At 40.4% G+C, this 20,595-nt stretch overlaps 1 protein-coding gene across 1 annotated transcript; it reads right to left on the reverse strand.

Annotated features, from left to right (window-relative positions):
• Window positions 1-11,798: 11,798 nt before the first annotated feature.
• On the reverse strand, window positions 11,799-19,964 carry LOC130076760 (E3 ubiquitin-protein ligase TRIM35-like). The gene is made up of 6 exons (XM_056241976.1): window positions 19,369-19,964; window positions 13,447-13,542; window positions 13,104-13,334; window positions 12,966-12,988; window positions 12,766-12,884; window positions 11,799-12,401 (listed from the first exon to the last, which is right to left on the reverse strand). The coding sequence occupies exons 1-6, from the start codon at window positions 19,762-19,764 to the stop codon at window positions 11,857-11,859; spliced, it is 1,410 nt and encodes a 469-aa protein (XP_056097951.1). The 5' UTR covers window positions 19,765-19,964; the 3' UTR covers window positions 11,799-11,856.
• Window positions 19,965-20,595: the final 631 nt, after the last annotated feature.

Below are 20,595 nucleotides of genomic sequence, written 5' to 3' on the forward strand. Positions count from 1 at the left end.
TATAAATATATGAATAAATGTCATGGAACAAACCTTAGTTAAACATAAAATAACATAATTTCCTGAAGGTTTTGGCCATCCTGCTTAAAGGTTTTTTTTTTTTTTGGTTTTGCTAAATAAAAAAATTCCCTAATAAAAAATGAACAGGATTTTTGACACATACAATTACATCTGTGTATACTCACATGAGACGAGGACTCCAGACATATTATTCTTCTAGAAAAAAAAGAAAAAAAAAAAGAGTTTTATCCTGCATGAAGTGGGACCCCCACTGCCATGCAATTTACTGAGTTTCAAATAATTCTGATTTGGGGTGGTGACTGTTAAAACATATTTCTTAATATAGATTTATTTTGGGTAACATTTCTTTCACAGTTGTGCCAGTGTTAGCTGCGTTACTCACTTTCTAGTTTACCTAATGTTAAAGATTTATGGTAATATCATGGAAATATTTGTGAATATCATTTTGTAATCCGATTTTGATAAGTCACAAGAATGCACATGTCCTGTCCTCGCAAGCTGCATGCAAAAACGTCACCGATTCACAAATTAATAATCTGATCAGCTTCTTTTAATAATTCACTTTCACACACGTTACTGGCTTGAATCAGTTTGACTAATCTTTCAGTAAAATAATTCAATGTTGTGTTTTGGGGCAGAAATGTCCTGCAGTAGTTTTTGTTGGGGCCATTCAGTTGTAATAGGCATTTTATTGATAATTAAATAGAAAGTATGTTCAAATTGTGATTAATTGCAGGCTAAGTTAAGTATATTTGACTGTGCTTAAATTAAACTTTTGCAAGTATACTCTAGGCCAGTGGTTCCCAACATTTTAAAGCATGACACTCCTATGTAGTGTTTTTTTTTCGTGGCACCCCAACCCTATTAAACTAAACGTACATGTGTACATACATATATACAATTAAAGGTGCAATGTGTAAATTTTTTGAGTATCTATTAACAGAAATGCAATATGACATCCATAACTATGTGTTCAGTGGTGTATAAAATACTTACTTAATAAACCGTAATGTTTTTATTACCTTAGAATGAGGCATTTATATCTACATAGGCGCGGGAATCCCCTTCTATGAAATTCGCCATATTGTGACGTCATGTTTCTACCGTAGCCGACAGCGAACAAACAGCGTTACAGAGCGCGTTTCGTCACTACCTTGAAAGAGAAGCCGCAGGAAGCTAGAAGAAGCTAGTCATAAACACCGTGAGTAGTGACTTTTCCCTTGTCAGTGGTGTAAATATGTAGTTGGATTGTTTCATGTAACTTAGTTCTTCTCCCTCGCTGTGTTATGGCTTTGCTATGTGGGGATAAATGTGCTGGTTAACTTCGTGAGACAGCTGATTAGTAGGCTACTCTTGTCATTGACCGTAAAACAGTTACAGGAATCACCAACCCGTCGATCTTGGAAGCATTTTAAGTCGATCGAGTTTCCAAAATCAGAGAAAAATAGCCTATTATGTGTAGTAAGTGGTGTCTAGGGGATGCGGAGGCGCGCGCGCTGTTACAATCACGTCATTTTTGCCGCACGCTCCTTTGCGCTCATGCGGACGCGTCGAGTTTAAACAAGGCTTAACGCTTTAACCAGCTCAGCCACAGTAACAGCTCATATTAGCCAGCTAAACTTTTACTACCCTGTTAGAAAAAATATATAGTTGCATAGTTTCATGTGGTTCTTCTCCCTCGCTGTATTATGGGTTTGCTATGTGGGAAGAATGTGCTGGTTACGTTCGTGAGACAATCAGCTGATTACTATTATTATATTATGTATTAAGACCCTTGATCCTCACCTGAAACTTTATCCATGATGTGGTTTATAATGGACTGTGGTACAGAAACTTGGTTTACGCTGGCTATTCTCTGCTGTCTCAGACGACGATGTTTGTCCCGTTTTAGCCACCGTAGCTTCTTCGAAAGGGAGGGGTGAGCGGTGGGCTGAGCCCTTAGTGTAAACTCGCAACCGAACCGCTAGATGTCGCTAAAAGTCACACACTGCACCTTTAAATCCAGATGAGCAAACAACAAATGAAGCATAAACAGCAGCATGAATTTATTATGAATGCATCACAACAGACATAATATGAGGTGAAACAACCCATTCAAATGAACCATCTGTCTTTTACAACTGGATGACACATGTCAACAGACTGATTTAAACCAATTACTGTATGTGGGAATCATTGGAACAAAACAACTCTTTAAATAATAATAAAAAAGTTTCTCATTTGCTTTGTTCAAACCTGACCTTATAATTTAAAAATGTAAAATAAAATATCTGTGCAAGGAACTGTCTCGTGTGTATTTTAATGGGATAAATGTGCCTGCTTTTGCGAGCACAGCCTCTTGATACGGGGGTAGATTGAGGATTGTGCAACTCGCAGATCGTGCTCCACTGACAGAAGCTTTGTTTTTCACGTTTGCCAGGGATGAGAAAGCTAATTCACACAAGTAAGAGGTTGAAAACGGCAACAACACATTGACGGCGCATTTTGAGATAGATGGGTATTCATGTCCCACGTGCAGCCAAAATTAATCCAATGACATTTCTCCAAATTTTAATGTCAAAAGACCGATCCATAAAGAGTTCCGCCAGTTCTTCTTGCACTTTGATTGGCAACATCTTTGATGATTCTGATGAGAGAGGGTTAAAAGGGTCACGGATCCCTGCAGTCGAAGTTTTCATAAATCAGTGGGGAAGTAAAACTCAAACCTTTCCTGTAGCGTTCTCCTTCATCAGCTGACTATGACGTGAGTCAGAAGTGATTCTGACGAATGGGGATCGCTTGCGAGAGCCTATCTACTTCGAGTGTAACTAAATGAGCCGATAATTGCATCCTTGTCTTTCGCTTCAGGGCCAGACGGTGAATGCTGTTCCTGCTCTGCAATCTTATCTGAGAGTGTTTTAACTTCAAAAGATGAGTCTGCTTCTTCAGGAGAACGCCTCTTCAAACTGGTGTTAGTGTTACAGCCAGACAGTGCTGACCGCGATCTGACAAAGAGCAAAACAGCTGTTTCGACAGCTCAGAATATTGCGACTTCAATGAGAATGTGAGTGTTCACAGCAGGATTGTCACAGCAACCCAGCGCGCATCGTTCGGCACTCTAGATGCGCTGTCGAGACTCTAGTGCCTCAAACGAGGTGGAGTCCCTTTGCCTATTTCCCGATCAAGTTCCTCTTTTGGTCGCCACCAGAAAAGGGCTACTTTGGCTAATAGCACTGATGTTCTGAGGATTACAGTGAGCGTTCCCCGACAAGACCACCTCTTATGGCCCCTCACTCCTCTTGCGCATCGCAATCATGCTGAGACTGTGTTCGTGGGTGGTTTATGCTCTCTTATGAGAGCATGACCAGGTCTGCACGTTGTTCGTCTTGCCTTTCTCTCAAGGCCTTGAGCGCTCAGCGTGCCACGTGCCATCGAGGTTGATTGTCTCGCATGCCTGGGAGCTTTCGGATGGAATTACTGGTCCTTCTCATGATGGACCAAACATTTCATTCGGGGCTCCAGGGGAGGATCAGATGTCGATCGCTGCATCGGAGGAAGGGCTGTGACACTCTGGAAATAAAGATGATGCTGAGTTCGCATGCTAAGTAATGGTATGTGTTCTCATGCTGAATCAGATTCAGACTTGACAGCCACACTTTCCCGGGCTACTCTGGGAGTGCAGTGCGACGCCTAATCGCCTTGCCCCGCCCCCGTGCCTGCCCGGATGTGTGTGAAAAACTTTGGCAGTATGGAAGCATATTGGCGCCAATATGGCAAGCCAAACATGCCAAAATCTGCAGAAAAAGTTTTTCCTTGGTACCCGGGGTGGCTTTGCTAATTGCAGACCGCTTCTTCCCTGCATGTGATGGCCACCCTACAAGTCTGTGGAAGGTCAAAACACGCAATGCATGAGGGTAGTTCTGAGTCGGGGCTGTGCATAGTGACTGATTGTGGTTTAAGACACAGCGCCCCAGGGCTAAACCTGGCAGAGGTGTGAAACTTCGCCAAAGCTCACTTTCTCGATGCTTCCATCTCACGAGGTTGCCTTTTTCAGCGACACTGTTGGAGACTGTACCCAGTGGTTCTCCACAGTTCAGAAGCAGGCTGAGGTAACCAAGAGCTTGTTCCGATGTGCTACCAGAGCCACTCCGTCAGACAGCCAGCTCTACTGTGACGTTGAGCTTTCGCAGGAAGACTGCGCCACCTGTCTCAGCAGCCCTGCACAAGCTCGCGTTCAAGATGCTCGCGCAGAAACGCATTTTCAAATGCATACGTCCCCAAGATTGGTTTGCAGTAATCTACTTAAAGGACACGTGCTTTCATGTCTCGATTCTTCCTCGACACAGACCGTTCCTGCGGTTTGAGGGATGGGCATATCAATACAAAGTTCTACCCTTCGGCTGTCCCTGTCGCCCCTCGTCTTTAAAAGAAGGTCGCAAAGGCAGCCATTGTTCCACTCTGAGAACGCGGCATTCGTATTCTCAACTATCTCGACAACTGGCTGATTCTGGCTCAGTCTCGGGATCAGTTGTGCTAACACCGGGACATGGTGCTCTGTCACCTCAGCTTGTTGGGGCTTCAGGTCAACTGGGACGAGAGCAAACTCTCCCCTGTGCAGAGGATCTCTTATCTCGGTATGGTGTTGGACTCGGTCAACCAGACAGCGCGACTCACAGAGGAGCGCGTCCGGTCAGTGTTGAACTGCTTGAGTACAATCAAGAGCAGGACAGCGGTCCCACTGAAACTGTTTCAGAGGCTTCTGGGGCATATGGCATCCGCAGCCGCTGTAACGCTGCTCGGATTGCTTCATATAAGACCGCTTCAGCACTGGTTTCATGGCCGAGTACGGAGATGGGCGTGGCAGATGAACTAACAAATGGGGGACGAAGATTGGAGTTTATAGAGACCAAACATGCCACACATACGATTTTGGTTACTCATGGTATGCAAAGTCTGAAACATTAACCCATTAGAGTTTACAAGAAAACGTAGGCCAAAACTCATAAAAGGAAAATCATGAGATGGGAAAATTAGATACATGTTTATACATTTCTCAAGTTGTTATATATATGGAATATATAGGATTAATTTCTATATTAATAGGTTTATTTCTCCTTCTCAGTAAGAATTAAGTGAGTGTCACAGCCCTCTGCAAATTCCTTTTTGGGGTCGTAAACTCTTATCAGTCTTAAGGTGTCCTGTAACAGGACAATGGGTTCTGCCAATGTTGGCTTCATTTGGGATGTTAGTTTTGGGGGAAGTTTCATAGACCTTTGTTGGGAGGGTGAGTTTTCTGGATTATTCATTAAATATAATTAATAATTAGTGTGTGTCTGATTGGTCCAGACGCTACATATGTGTTTCCCCCAGTGAGCCTTCTCGCACAGACACTGAGCAAAGTCAGGGAGGACAAGGAGCAGGTCTTGTTAGTTGCGCCGTATTGGCCCAACCGGACCTGGTTCCCATAACTCATGCTCCTCGCGACAGCACCTCCTTGGCCCCTTCCTCTGAGGAAGGACCTGCTTTCTCAGAGATGGGGCACTCTATGGTACCCATGTCTAGACCTCTGGAAACTCCATGTCTGGTCCCTGGACAGGACGCAGAGGTTTCTAGGTGACCTACCCCAGGTGGTGGTAGACACTATCACTTCTGCTGGAGCCTCCTCAATGAGGCGCCTCTATACTCTGAAATGGAACCTGTTTGTTGAATGGTGTTCTTCCCACCGGAAAGACCCCTGAAGATGTCCGATTAGAGTCGTACTTTCTTTCCTACAAGATGGGTTGGAGCGAAGCCTGTCTCCCTCCACCTTCAATGTGTATATTGCAGCTATTGCCGCACATCACGATGCAGTTGAAGGTAAGTCATTGGGAAAGGGGAGCGAGGAGAATAATTCCGCCTCACCTAAATAAAGGCGCCTCGCTGATAGATATATGTAGAGCTGCGGGCTGGGCGACACCTAACACTTTCGCTAGATTTTATAGCCTCTGTGTAGAGCCGGTATCTTCCTGTATACTCGCGCCCAGTGGCCAGTAGCGCGAGGGACCTGTTCTTAGTGTCGGCTAAAACACCACTCCCGCCCCCATGGGCCGAGAGTTCCTCCGTCACCCCTGCAGCAGTCATACTTTGCGGAGTGTCTGACACCAGGCCTACACTCGTATGCATATTGGAACCAGTGTAAGGCTGGGTGTCCATATGTAGCGGTCCCTGCGGCAACCCCATATTTTTATTCCTCCACGATCAGCTCCTCTGCGGACGAGCCAGTGTCTTTCCCTTGACGGAGCCCGCTCTGCTGGTGTTCTTCCCCCCTATCACTAGGCTGGAACCAACCCAGAGTCTCCCATATGTTGTAATACCCTGCTTGGCTAGTCCATATGTGTATCCGTCACAGTGCCTCCCTCCAGGGTAGGATGTGGCTTCCGCAGCCTTCCCTTCCCCAAGGGCACGCTTTCCCAGCATTATCCAATAAGTGACACTGAGTGGGTCTTACGAACAGCAGTGACTGACCTTCTCTGCTTAGAGCTCCTACTTTCTGCCCAACACTGCGGTCCGGCCAGGAGGCTCAAGCTGAGCCCTGGAAGCTAGATATGTTAGATATCCCCATTCGTCAGAATCACTTCTGACTAACGTCATAATGAGCTGACAAAGGGGAACGTCTCGGTTACGTATTGTAACCCTCGTTCCCCTAGGAGAGAACGGAGATGTGAGTCCAGTCGCCACAGTTGCCCGAGTCACAGGTCAGGCTCCTCAGCGGAAAAACAAGGATGCGAGGCACAGCAGCTGGTGCAATTATCGCATGCCAATGTGCATTGGCTCGTTTAGTTACACTCGAAGTAGATAGGCTCTCGCAAGCGATGCCCATTCATCAGAATCACTTCTGACTCACGTCTCCGTTCCCTCCTCGGAGAACGAGGGTTACCATACGTAACCGAGACGTTTTCAGATGTGCAGCTATAGATTTTAATAAAACTGGTGTCTTACGAGCGGGGTCCTCTGCTGTTAAGGGAAACATGTTGATGTTTTAATTTTTTTGTATTTCTTGCAACAGCTTGAGTTTGGCTTTGAAACCGTTAAGTTTGTCTGTTGCTGTTAAAATATTTTCTTTCTTTCCTTGCATATTTGTGTTAAGCTCATTTAAGTGACTACAAATATCTGCGAGGTATGCAATCTTGCAATCAAGCCCACCATGAGTCGTCGTTGATCTGTTCTTTGTGGGGTATGTCGTGCACAGTTGAGAATTGCCTGAGTTCATCTCGAAGCTCATAGACACGAGCTCAGACCTCATTTCATTGCACTGTGTTGTCAACAATCAGGACTTCAAAGGTCGTGACTTAATGTAGTTCACAATTTTGACAGCTTGTTCTAATGCTACTATCAGGTCTGGGGGGCTTTTGCGACGAGTGCTTCGCGGTGCAGCATGCAGTGGGTAATCTGCACATCTGGGTTTTGGTTCTTCACCATAGTTACCAGTCCTTTTACTTTTCCAGATGCCGCTCCATCTGTGCAAATACTGACACAACATGCCCCAGTTAAGGCCACGTTCTTTCAAGAAGGCTTACGTATTGCATGACTCAGTTTTTTTTTGCAGAAAATAAATCTCAGTATATAACACACTGTCCAGAAGAGGACAGTGTCCGCCGCAATCCGTAGGATCATCAATTTGGAGTGCAAATTTGCCACTTTTGTTCTAGTTTTTAGAGTTAGTCGTGTTTCTATATCAGCAGCCATGTCATGCAACGTTTAGATTAACGTCAGATAACGTGATTTTGTCAATTTCTTTGACAGCATCCTCCCCTATCAATACCCCTGTGATTTTCTGGCAGGCTGGCAAAATGAGTGATTCAGCAATGGAATGGGGCTTCTTTGATTTGGCGATTAGCTCTGTTACTAAGAAGCTTGACTCCTGAGCTTTCTCAGACACACGCACACTTGACATCATTGTTAGTTCTGTTTAACATTTTGTGCTTTTAGTCGCTTGAAGTATTCTATGTCTTTGCTGGTTTTGTTTCTAAATGTCACCATTGCTGCATTTGATAGCTTTTTCCTGCAGACGAGGCATTCAGGTGTGGGACAGCATCTCCGATCCATTTAAAACCATAAGCCAGGTAGCTTTCACTGCACTGCCTGATTTAATTTTCTTGGAGTGGTGGCTGCGGGTTGATGTCTGTTGCTTTTCTTTTGTTTAAACGTAGAAATGTATCCATCTTTGCCCTATCCTGTCAATCTCTGCGTGAAATATAAAATTGAGCACCAGTACGGGCGGAGTGGAGTGGGCGAATCTCTCCTGAGAACAGTCCAATTGGCTGTAGATCAATATTTAAACTTTAAATATGTATGAAATACATCTATAAAATATGAAATATATGTGTTTTCGCTTATTTTTGTTTGGACATGCTCATATGTGTCACAGTGTCTGGTATGTGTTCCCCTGGGTGTCCACTAGAGGTCTCTTCCCCATATCGTCACCAACTCACTATAAACTGCAATTCCCATAGTCTTTTTTTTTTTTTTTTACAAATAATAACAAAATATAATTCCCATAGTCCTTTGTCTGTACTCATCATTTGATCATTGCACACAGCTGTTTACCATTACCCTGTTAGTTCTGTGTGTAAAAATACCCTGTTTCTGTGTTCATTGTGGATTCCTTGTTTTCTGTCGTGTTGCACTTCCCTGTTCCACTCTGTATTGTTTCTTGTTTTTGGACTGTCGTTTATGGATTTTGACCTTTTGCCTGGATGTTTACGAGTACGGATTGCCCTAATAAACTGCGCTTGGATCTTACCTTTTCTCTCGTGTGCATTCCATGACAATATGTTGGTGTTTTGATATATTTTTAAAATATATGCTGTAAAAGGTAATTAAATGGTACGATAGCTATTTTAGGCTGTTTAAATTGGAAAAAAGCTGAGAATCTGCGGCACTAGCCAGTTCTCACGGCACCCACTTTGGGAACTACTGCCTCGGCACACTTTAAATATCTTGCATTTAAAGACTGAAATTATACAGAGATCGTACTATCCTCACTAATTGTGAATTTAAAAACATTTTAGGCTTAATATTAAAAAAATGTGCATTGTGCAATAAAGAAGTACTCCAAATAAAGTTTATTATAATATTTATACTAGTAAGTCTCAAGCAATATGTCAGTAACTATGTTAATGGATTTGTAGTATACTTGTGAAATAAATGTAATTTAGATTTAACGTAATTTGTAAATATATTTGGGTATATGTTTTTCTCAGTAGGGCTGCAGGATTGGGAAATACTGTGTAACAGCATCCCCCGTTACACTACATGAGTCTGTCCAGCAGAGGGAGTTGGTAACACACATCTGTTGTATCCTTGACTTCATGAGAAATGAAAGACACATTTGAAGGAGCTTTCGAATTGGGACAGCCGTCGTCACACTACGGTGACACAACTGGCCTTCGAAGGATGCAGCCTCTGAACTGCGACAGCAACACAGTGCTTTCTAGTCAACAGAATCCAGTTTCTAGTAAAGAGATGACAACAACACTGTTAATACTTACATGTCATTATATTAAGTTCCTTATCAATTTTCTTTCGACCCAGCGCTATATTGTAGAGAAAATCTACACAAAAATCTAAACATTTGCACAAGATTGTTGGTGCATATAAAAGCAAAAAGTTAAAGTGAAATTTCCAAGCATTTGGAATGAAATTAAATTTATTTTGAAAATGCACAGATCTTATTGTAAACGATTCATCCATGTACATGTTTATTTTTAAATTTCATCCTTGTAATATTTAATCCAATCATTTATTCTCCTTAAACTTTACAATCGACTGCAAGCATACATTAATTTTTGAGTGCAACATCCAATCAACAACTGATGAACCTTAGATTACATTAGTTCTTTTTTTTTTTTTTATAATGTTACACTTGGATGTACATCACAATATGTAAGAAAATATCTGTCACTATTTCCTTTTTCATTTCGACTTTATTTACACAGCGCTTATACGATACAGATTGTTTCAAAGCAGCTTTACAGTGATAAACAGGAAAATAAAGAATAAAGATCAATGATGCAAACATAAATCAATTCTGCTGTAAAGCGGCTCTAAAAAGACAACAGAGTCATTGTTCAGCTGAAGTCAGTTCAGTGTTGATTCAGTTCAGTTCAATAACTGTGTGAAGATCATCAACTATGAAATGAGTTCAGTTCATCTATAAGCAACTCTACAGAAGATAATAATGTTGTTATTCACTTTGAGTCAGTTCAATGTTTATTCCATTCAGTTCAATAACAGTGTCGATGTTAATGTTACTGTCACCAAATCCCAGCATGCACTGCAGTCACTGGTGCTGAGAACGGGTCCTGATACATCATCAGTGGACATTTTGTCTTATACATGCTATTATGACTTGTCACTGCACTTGACCTTAATGTCCATTGAAGTGTGAATAGTGATATATATATATATATATATAATAACCACATTTTTAGCACCTGTTACATAAGGTAGTTTTGTGTTTTTTGAATGATGAAAATCCGTCTCACTTTAACAGACCTTTAACCAAATTAAACCTTAAAAAAGAGAGAAATATTACAATTTTAAAACATTTAAACCTGTTCTAAATAACGGTTAGAAAGTATTTACTTGTTATTCTGTCAATCATTACGCATGAATATATAAACCGCTGCTGTCTCACAGTGCATTCATGTTTCAGATCTCCAGTTATAGGATAATATACATATGAACATATGAGGATTTCACTGGCAAGAAGATTACTAAAATGTGTCAATACTTTAACTTGTTTAACATATTGTAAATGTGAGTTTTAACATGCTTTCGTTATTGTATGACTTATTGAATTTATAATAATAATATTTAAAAAGAATGACTTAACAGAAATCAGATTTTTAACTCTTGTGCATCAATTTAAAAAGTTACTCTGAGGTTCTTAGGTAAAAAAAAAAACTGTCATAAAAATGTAAGCTTCGGATGTAAGCTTTGTTTGGTCTCTCAAGAAGATCCATATCAGATTTTCAGATTATTGTTGAAGTAAAAAAAGTAATAAAAAAAATTAAAAAATAATTACATTTATGAAAGTCAAAACTGCTATTAAATCAAAGTTATGAATCCAAAAAGTTGTGTTTTAAATAATAAAAAAAGAGCTTTCAGTGAGATTGTGTTTGGGTTCAGTGCTAAACTTTCCCGTTTAATGCCAGCAACTGGTATAAACAGCGCTGGGATCTGTGATTTGCAGTACAGTAGAATTTTCTCTATTAAATATTACACACACACAATTTTTTTAGTACATGCATACAAACCACACTGACATCCACACCCACACACTAGCACAATTAAAGCTGCATCATTTATCCAATTGACCAAAATACGCAGAAGAAAACAGGAATAAAGCGAGTATTCTGCTTTATAGGCCAAACCTGAGAAAATGCTGCCATCTTGTAAAAAATAGTCATTTCATTTTATTTTGAAGCCTTGACAACAGAACGAAAGTCTATTTATAAAGACCGTAATATTTTACAGTTAAATTTCAATGGGGATATTTTTGTCCTTAAGGTCCTGAGTGTAAATATTTTGTGTTATTCGTGTAAAATAGATTTATGAAAGAAAAATATGAGGGTGAAATAAGAAAATTCCAATAAAAATACACACTTGTGCCAAAAATTGATGCAGTTGGCATTAACAGGAAACAGTATACAAAAAAAATTGAAAGAGAAAAATGTCCTTAAAGAAACACAAGTGTTAAGTTGGCTCTACATTTTACATTTAAGTGTGATTGATGAATGAGACCCTTTTATTACAGTGTTGTTATTGAAGCATAATTTGCCAAACTGTATTAATCTAGAAGCAGAATCATATTTAACTGTGATTTTCTGCTGTAATAAACAGTTTAACTGGTAAGATCCTCAGAGGGGAAGTTGTGCAGCGATTATATAAGAATGGAAAGACTGTGTCATTGAAGGTGTGTGTGAATGTGAGTAAATGTGTGTTAGTTTCAGGATCAGAGAATGACACTGTTCCTCTGTCATAGTCCAGCTGAACTCTCACACGCTGGAGCTTCTGTTTAACAGTAAAGACAGTGTCTGGTTGCTCTGGGGATTGTGAGCCGTATTTGCTGTTCTTGTACCGCACACACCAGACATTAGAGTTAAAGAAAACCTGTCCCTTCCTTTGGTTTGATGCTGTGGTTATTCCAAGAGTCCAGTATGTATTGTCTCCAACCTCCACATCCCAGCAGTGTGTTCCTGAGTTAAAGCCCTCAGATCCCAGGACACATGCATACCTGTCAATCCTCTCTGGATTATCAGGAAGTGTTTTACCTACACGACTGTACGACACACTGGTCAGATCAGCAGAGAGTGTGAGACAAGAAGCTGCTGTGTTTGGATCCAGAGTCACCGGAGCTGCAAAGAGAATAACATCAGATTACAGGATGAGATATGATGGTATTAGAAATGTAAATAAAGCCTTTGTTTAAAGAGATCATAAATCATAACAATGGTATCTCAGTTACTGTCAGAATGGATTGAGGCTTCAGGTTTAATATCAGTATTCAATAAACACTATTGTATCCTAATACATAAACATAAACCATGAGGAATAGACTTTCATTATGAGTCGCTGTATGATCTGATGATCTTCTGAAATACAGTTCAGATTCACTTAGAAATTAAAGTGATTATTAAATATATTTCTATCAAATGTTGATGTTGTGTGTGTTTATATCTGAACTATCTTCTGCACTGTGTCAAATCTGCTGAGACTCACTGTGTTGGACAGTTTCCAGCATCTTCTTCCAGACTCTGAACGGCAGGTTACCCAGATAACGCCACACATGAATCAAAGCTCCAGAACTCATCCGTGGATCCGGCTGTGAGATCTGGACTCTGAGGAACATTCAGGAGTCAGAACTGCAGTGAATTTGAGTTCAGATCCACTGAGAGAAGAGATACGAGCAGCTCACTTACCTTTCCATCGAGACTTTATAGTTCTGGAAAATATAGTTTGAAAACATTTTAATATCTTATCAAACACTCTCACTGTCAATGAGTCTCTCTATACAAGTTGTTTTATGCACAGAGAATGAAGCCAGATTGATTTGTCACCTTTAGAAACGAGACGTCATTGTCTTTCATCATCTCCTCCATGTCTCTGAGTGTGTGTGAAAGAGCTGAGATGTGTGTGTTTATCTCCTCCAGCTTCTCCTTCATCCTCTTCTTCTTCTGCTCCTCTTCCTCCCTCAGTGCAGTGATTGTAGCTTCTTCTTCGTCTCTGAGAAACTGATGAAGCTTCTCAAACTCTTCTTTAATCTGACGCTCTGTGTGCTCAGCTTGAGACTGAAATCAAATCACATTCACTTCAGTCAGCTCTGTATGAACACACACTCCACTAATGTCAATAGTAAACTCTGTGTGTGAATGTTGAGTATTTAACTCTTTATATCCTCACCTCAATGTGTTTAATTGTTTCATCACACTTTTTCTTCATTTCTTCTCCATGTTTGAGCTTGTTTTGTAAGGACGTCAGTGCTGTATTAAATTCCTCCTACAGGTTAAGATGAAAATCAGTATTCAGCTATAAGATATTTAAATTGTATGTTTGTATGTTTTTATTGTTATATCATTTATATGTTGAATTACGGAGCCCCGCACACAATCGTGGACACGATTTACTTTATTGTCTTGTATGTCCTGTGTGGGACTCCGTGTTGAATGGGTCTATGTCATGAAGCATTTGTGCTTGAAAGTTGCAGGACATATATATATTTTTAATTATTTAATTTGGAAAGGGTGAACATCAAGAAATCATGTTTTCATCAAACAAATGTGTTTTTGCAATGGCCAATTCTGAATTATTATATCCATGCAGTTATAAATCAGTGGTTGAGCAAATACAGAGAGTGAAAGAATATAGTATCAATTACTTTTTGGTCTGTCTTGTAATAAATCATTAATAACCCATGACATTTCTATTTTTGAAATGCCGTCTCACACCGGGGGCGGAGTTAACACTGGTGAAATGGGGGACATGAAATGGCGCAGGCGCCGGTGTGGTGAAGAGATGAGTCCCAGCTGTCACATGTCTGTCTTGATCAGTTTTCCCGCTCCTCGTTTGTCTTCAGTTGTCTCACCTGTTTAGTTAATTATCATCATCTGTGTCACCTGTCATCATGTTAATCAGTCTCTGTATTTAGTTTCCCTCAGTTCATTCAGTCTTCGTCCGTTGTTAGTCATTGTTAGCCTTATTTTGGCGTGTGTGTGTTGTCCTGCCTGTCTGTTTGTACCTGTGAGTTATATATTAGTAAATCGTGTGAATTGGAGCCTTTTGACTTTTGCATCTTCTTCTACCTGCACCACACCCGTGACTCCGGCTTAGGACCCCAGTAATATGCCTGATCTAAAGCTGTTCTTGCGATAATTGCTTGATAACAAATAACTTAACGTCGCAAAAAAATCCTATAAATGCAATTTTATTTCATTAATCAGGATAAAAATAAAAGATTATTACATGAATTAGGGGGTTGACTGATTAGGGGAGAGCGGTGCACAACCTAATGCTTTTTGACTTTCTCAGTTTGTGTTCAGAGTAGGCCTATTTATTTTTTCCCACATTAACTTCACTCGTCTAGTACAATTATGTGGTTTTGTTTCATTAATACAGTGTATACTTTTTTTTATTGATTTACCCTGAAAGAATGGAAGTAAAATGTGACAACCTGCCCGTAACATGTGAGGGGCACATTGTAACAGGACCATATGACAGCTTAAAATGTTATCTGATCTAATCAAAAAAATATTTTTGTTGTAAATTTGTTGTAACGCAGAGTTACAACAAATTGCTCTGATATTGATGTGAGTTTTGTGTTATTATCATTTTTAACTTTTAAGAGGCGTGTGGGCTCTATCGGCTCTATCCTTCTTGGTTCGAAAGAAGAGCATGGCAGGGCTTGTTGGGTGAGTTCATCACGAGAGGTCATCCTTGTCCGAAGCTCACCGGAACACAGCAGCGGAAGAGAAGGTGTTGCCCGTGTAGATCACGGTGAGTACTTAGTCTTGGGAATTATGGAAAATTCCATATTCCATATGGAAGTGAGCATCCCTATGTCCTACTCCCTTCGAAGGGTAGAGGCCTTGAAGTGGGGACTTTGGAGGGAGCAGGGGACTTGAGTGCCATTATGTAGCCGTTTGGAACGCACTTGGCAAAGGGAGCAATGAAAGACAACGTAATTTCCTCATCCTCATCATGTTGTTATGCGAAGAAGCGAGAGGTGGGAACCAACGAACATTTAAACACTTTAACAATAACACAAACACAAGTCGGCAGCCCCTTACGAAGGGTTCCCTCAAGCCTGCGCTCTACTCCCCCCTTTTATTTAGAATAGGAGACGGAAGAATGGGGAGCAACAGAGTCCATGTCCATGGCGACAGACACTACACAGTAGGGGTGTGACGAGATCTCGTGCCACGAGATCTCGCGAGACTAAATATGACGAGATTTCTCGTCGAGTGAAAAAGCTGTCTCGCGATATCCCCATTAATATTCCACCGCTACACTCACATTCGCCTAAACTATCGTTTTGTTGTTTTTATAAAAAAATAAAAACCATTATAAACTAATGCAAAAGTCTGCTCTGCTCATCCAGCGCGAGTTGCCGTTGCAATCAGTGCAGCACGAATCACAGTTCACTGATCGCGTGACGATGGCGGAGGATTCGTTGCGCAACAGACTAAACGTCTGGTAAATGTCTTATCATTTAGAATGCGCGCTCAGCACCGCTGCTCCCTATACGCGCGGTCACGAATTTGTAAGTGAAAGTAAAACACAAGCTCCCTGATGTGCATTGCGCACAAATTAGGCTGCATACATAAAATAATCCGTCTCCCAATACCCATCTCTGGACTGTTTATTTGCGGCTCTGGTCTCTGTTGGCACTGCGAATATTGAGAGAGCACTGTAACGTACAAAGGACAACAGACAAGGGAGGCTCCGTTTCTGAACTTATAATCGGAACGCAAGAACAACTGTAGAGACAAACAGCCTCGTTTCTCTCGGCCTTTTCCGAACTCACCGCATTAACCCTATAACTGCCGGTGCAAAATAAAACCGCAATTTCACAACAATTATAAAGAGTCTGTGTGCTAACTTTGATTATGGTTGCACTCGCACTTATTGTTTGCACTTAATAAGACTAAGAGAAAACAGTTATTTATTTTTGTTATTTATACGGTTTTTATTTCTCTGTTAAATGTGTGTTAAAAGGAGTTCAGTTAGGAGGTCACACACAGCCTCAATCAGAAGTTCTGAAAGCTCTTAAATGTACAGTAAGGTCTGAAGAGACTAATGTGAAATTATACAGGAGAAAAGCCAGTCAATAAAAACCTTTTACAGTGCTTGAATATTGTTTTCTTTCAATGCATTTGATAATTCATACTCATAAAGTAGACCTGAAATGACATGCATTAGAAGATTATTAGTTAAAACATTGAAAAATGCACCTGCATACTATTTTTCCAGCCATGAATTTTGTCATTGAGGATTTCTGAAAAATTGTGCAAAAATCTCGTCTCGTCTCGTTCTCGTGAACCCAATCTCGTGTCTAGTCTCGTCTCGTGAGATAAGCGTCTCGTCACACCCCTACTACACAGCCAAAACGCACTGCTATCTGGTCCTCCACCAGCTGGGGGAACTCCTCCGCAATGCCTGGCGGTGGCGAGTTCGTCTGTACCTCAGTCCAGGCCAGCGCCTCAAATGTCCATGGCGACAGACTCTACACAGCCATGCTCAATGGCACTGCAGATTCCCCACAGGGCAGCGCTTTTCCTCCTTCCTCCCGGGTTTCGACACCAGTGTAACGAAGTATGTTGACTCGTGCAGGGCCGGCGATTGCTATAGGCGAACTGGGCGGTTGCCTAGGGCGACAAATGTGTTGGGGGCGCGGGCGCCCTCTAGTGTCGCCCTTGGCCTACTTCCCATTAATCATAGAATTACAATGACAAGCGAAACAAAAACATGTTTATTAAATATGATCATCCTAAGGCGCCCCTCAGCCATACGTTTAATTACTTGTCAACCTGATTATTAGATTGAATGGATGATTATTGTCGATCATTTCCTAAAGGGGGGGGCGGGGGTTAGTTACGTTACGTTACGTTCTATGGTTACGTTAGGCAAGTGCTCGGCTGCTGCGTGCGCTGATCGAAAATGAAGCGGTCTAAACCCTCTGGTGCACAGGGACGAAACGGAGATAGCAACAAGATAAAAAGAAAGCCCAGTATAGAGGTAAGTCTTCTCATCTCATCCATTAAGGTGTCAAATGTTCTGGCCAGCGGGCCCGACGTGCTTTTTGGGCCGATACATACATCTCATACTTTTATTTTTCTATTTTTGTCTTAATGGCCCATAAAACTCGTACATCGGTTTGTTTTGTTTTGGTTAATTGGCGGCGCTGGGTTACTTCCAAATATATAACTTACTTTCAAGTATAGAAATTTGTACAATACTCATGAAAGTTTCCTTTATTTTTCAGTGCATTTGTTTTACAATATAGCCTATGGCAATTACTGTCATGGGATTAATATTATATATCTATTATTATGTAGTAGTGTAATGTAGACAGACACTGTAATTAAAAGAGGTTTGAATTTTTCTTTGTTCAATTTGCACACTGAATATGGGTTGGAGCTTTTATTTTTGAACTCTCAAAGTGCACCAGATTGATGAATTTAACATTTAAAATGCACAACATTTTCTTACAGGGAAATACCCCCGAAACCCCCTTAACCTTGTAGCAGCCCAATAGATTGTAATAATAGTTGGCCTAGTGTGGTAGTAGTTGTAATTTATCTACTAAAAGTTATTTATGGTCAGATAAAATATAGTTGTACAATCCAACTATGATATATCCTTGAATGTTCTTTGTAGCATTTGTTTGAACAATTTATTGTTTAAGTTTTTGAGTAACTATAAGAGCATGTTTAGTTTAATAAATACTTATAATTTTTTAAAGGGGGGGGGGGGGGAGAACTGCCCTAGGCGAACTCAATATCGCCTAGGGCAACCAAAGGGTTAGAGCCGGCCCTGGACTCGTGGAACCATCAAAATCCTTCTTCAGGAAATGGTTTCACTGCAATGGCCATGCAAGTATACATTTAATGAGGTGCTCTGAAAATAATAAGCTGATGGTTCTTTTCATAGTTAAATGGATCATAGTTCCATTTTCCTGCTTCCGGTTTCATTCTGTCACTTACCATTTTACCCATGTATGTGCGTGTGTGTGTGTTTACATTAGTTATGTTTGTGATTTACTTAATAAAACTTGTGCACAATACGTATTTGGTTCCGATTATCTGTCCTGCAAACAAAGTCTATTTAATGATTCCAGATTCTGACTAAATGCTCTTTATAGTAATGTACTGTAAGAAAGTAATTTCCCAACCCTGGAGATTAACATTTCTATTAAGAAATTCATAATCAATATTGAGGGTTCACAGGATGAACTGATTAACTGGTTGTAATGTTAATGTAGCTACATCAAGTTAATCCGATTAACTGATCCAAATATTTATATTTAATCAGAACAAGTTATGAATAATTATTAATATATTCCTTATGAGCTAACTTGCTACAACACAAACACAAAACATAAGTAAACACATGAACAAACATAACATAAAAAGTCCAGGCCTGGTCCTCTCTCATCCTTCACTGTCGTCTCTCCTCCTTTTATGCTTCTGAAGCTCCTCCGTGAGAGATACGGTACCGGTTAACATAACTGTTACATTTATATAAAAAGTTTTTTAAATGTTTTATATGTATAGCCTATGTGTGTGAGTGTATTCCTCTGCTCTCAACTTTAATTCTTGCCGTGTCATCAGTGGGCTCTGCATTACCTGACACATTTCTTACACATGAAACTTATTTAAACATAACATGGCAAAAATGCGTGAAACTTGAATTTCTCTGTTTGTAAGTTAACTCAAACTCTCCCGCCATCTAGCTTTAAAATGAATCCCGAGTATTCGCTGGGTGGGTCACATGATCATGATAAAATTACTTCCTTGAAGTGATCATCGCATGTACCCTTCGCTAAACCTGAACCAGTTTGTTCACTTTCGTTTGAAACACCCCTACAAATGGCAACCCTTTCACAAACGCCTTTTGGATTTTGCCCTTGATGATAGGCGTCTTGCAGAAGATTGGCTGAAGGGAAATAATCTGGCCAGTGTTGCAGAGACTCGAGAGGCTTCAGTAGTATTTGGAGGAAGGGTTTTGCGTTAGCAAACGCAATGTCGAAGTGAACCGAATCGAAAGGGAACTGTTTCTGTGTTTAGCACTGCGTTAAGCATATGGCATAAGAAACATTTGTCTTACCTTGTAAGATGAAAGCACTTCACTGATGGGTCTGAATGTGTGATTGGTGTGTTTCTCTGAGTTTATGCACACGAAACACACAGGCTGTTTGTCCTCCAGACAGAAGAGTTTGAGTTTCTCACTGTGTAAACTGCAGATCTCCTCAGATCCTGATGAACGTTTCTCATTTTCCTCTTTTATCAATGAATCACACAAGTTTTTTAGCACGAGATTCACTGGAGGATGAGCATTTGAGGATCTTCTCCTGCAGACAGGACACTCCTGAGTTTTCTTAGTTCTCCAGAACTGTTGTAGACACTCTTTACAAATACTGTGACTACAGGACAGAAAAACAGGAACCTTGAAGATTTCAAAGCAAACAGGACAAGAAAGCTCTTCCACAGATTTTGAATCCATTTCCTCGTCTTGTAAAAGATCCAATGATCCACAATTTACTTTCACTTTCTGAACTTTGGTTTAAAGAGTAAAAAAACATTACAATCAAAATCTCATCTGGGTTCATTCAGAAATAAACAAAAATGCTATAATATAAAGTGTCCTCCTCTGTTTTTCTCAACACTGACTCGTTTTAGCTTTCAGTAAAAATGAAAGGCAGAAATAATGACTAGTCACTTCCTGGTAGGGTTTGTAAGAGGGTGGAGTTTCTGAAGACAGACTGGTTATATAGTTTTATCTTTATTTTATTTGTGCTTTCAAGCATATTCTGGAAACAAAGAACTGAATAAAGAATCAGGTGAGAGTCTGTAGCATAAAACATAAAATAATTTAATACTATAAAACAAAATAAGTTTACAAAAATATAGATTTGGGCATATTTAGAGATAGACCGACATTGTGTGTGTGTGTGTGTGTGTGTGTGTGTGTGTGTGTGTGTGTGTGTGTGTGTGAGTGTGTGTGTGTGTGTGTGTACTACTAGCATACTACTCTTTCTATTTCTGCCATTTAAAAAAAATATATTTTATGCCGGTAGGAAAACTTACATCCCCATCTTCCAGTTCAGCTGGGAGTGAGCATCGAGTTTGCGAATCGATTTCGATGTTGATTCAATATCTATTCATTTGGATATACATATAGTATGTTAATTTTTCTCAAGGAGAAAAATCTAATGTGGTAAACTGCACAGTGAACTCTGTCAGCTGGAACATTATTATTAAAGGTTAATTAATAACTGATTTGTACACAATTGTTTGCACAATGTGCATTTTTTTAATTTCTTAATAAAACATA

Source organism: Rhinichthys klamathensis, unplaced genomic scaffold, assembly GCF_029890125.1.
Source record: "Rhinichthys klamathensis goyatoka isolate OS25496 unplaced genomic scaffold, OSU_Roscu_1.1 h1tg000687l_1, whole genome shotgun sequence".
Taxonomy (NCBI): Eukaryota; Metazoa; Chordata; class Actinopteri; order Cypriniformes; family Leuciscidae; genus Rhinichthys; species Rhinichthys klamathensis.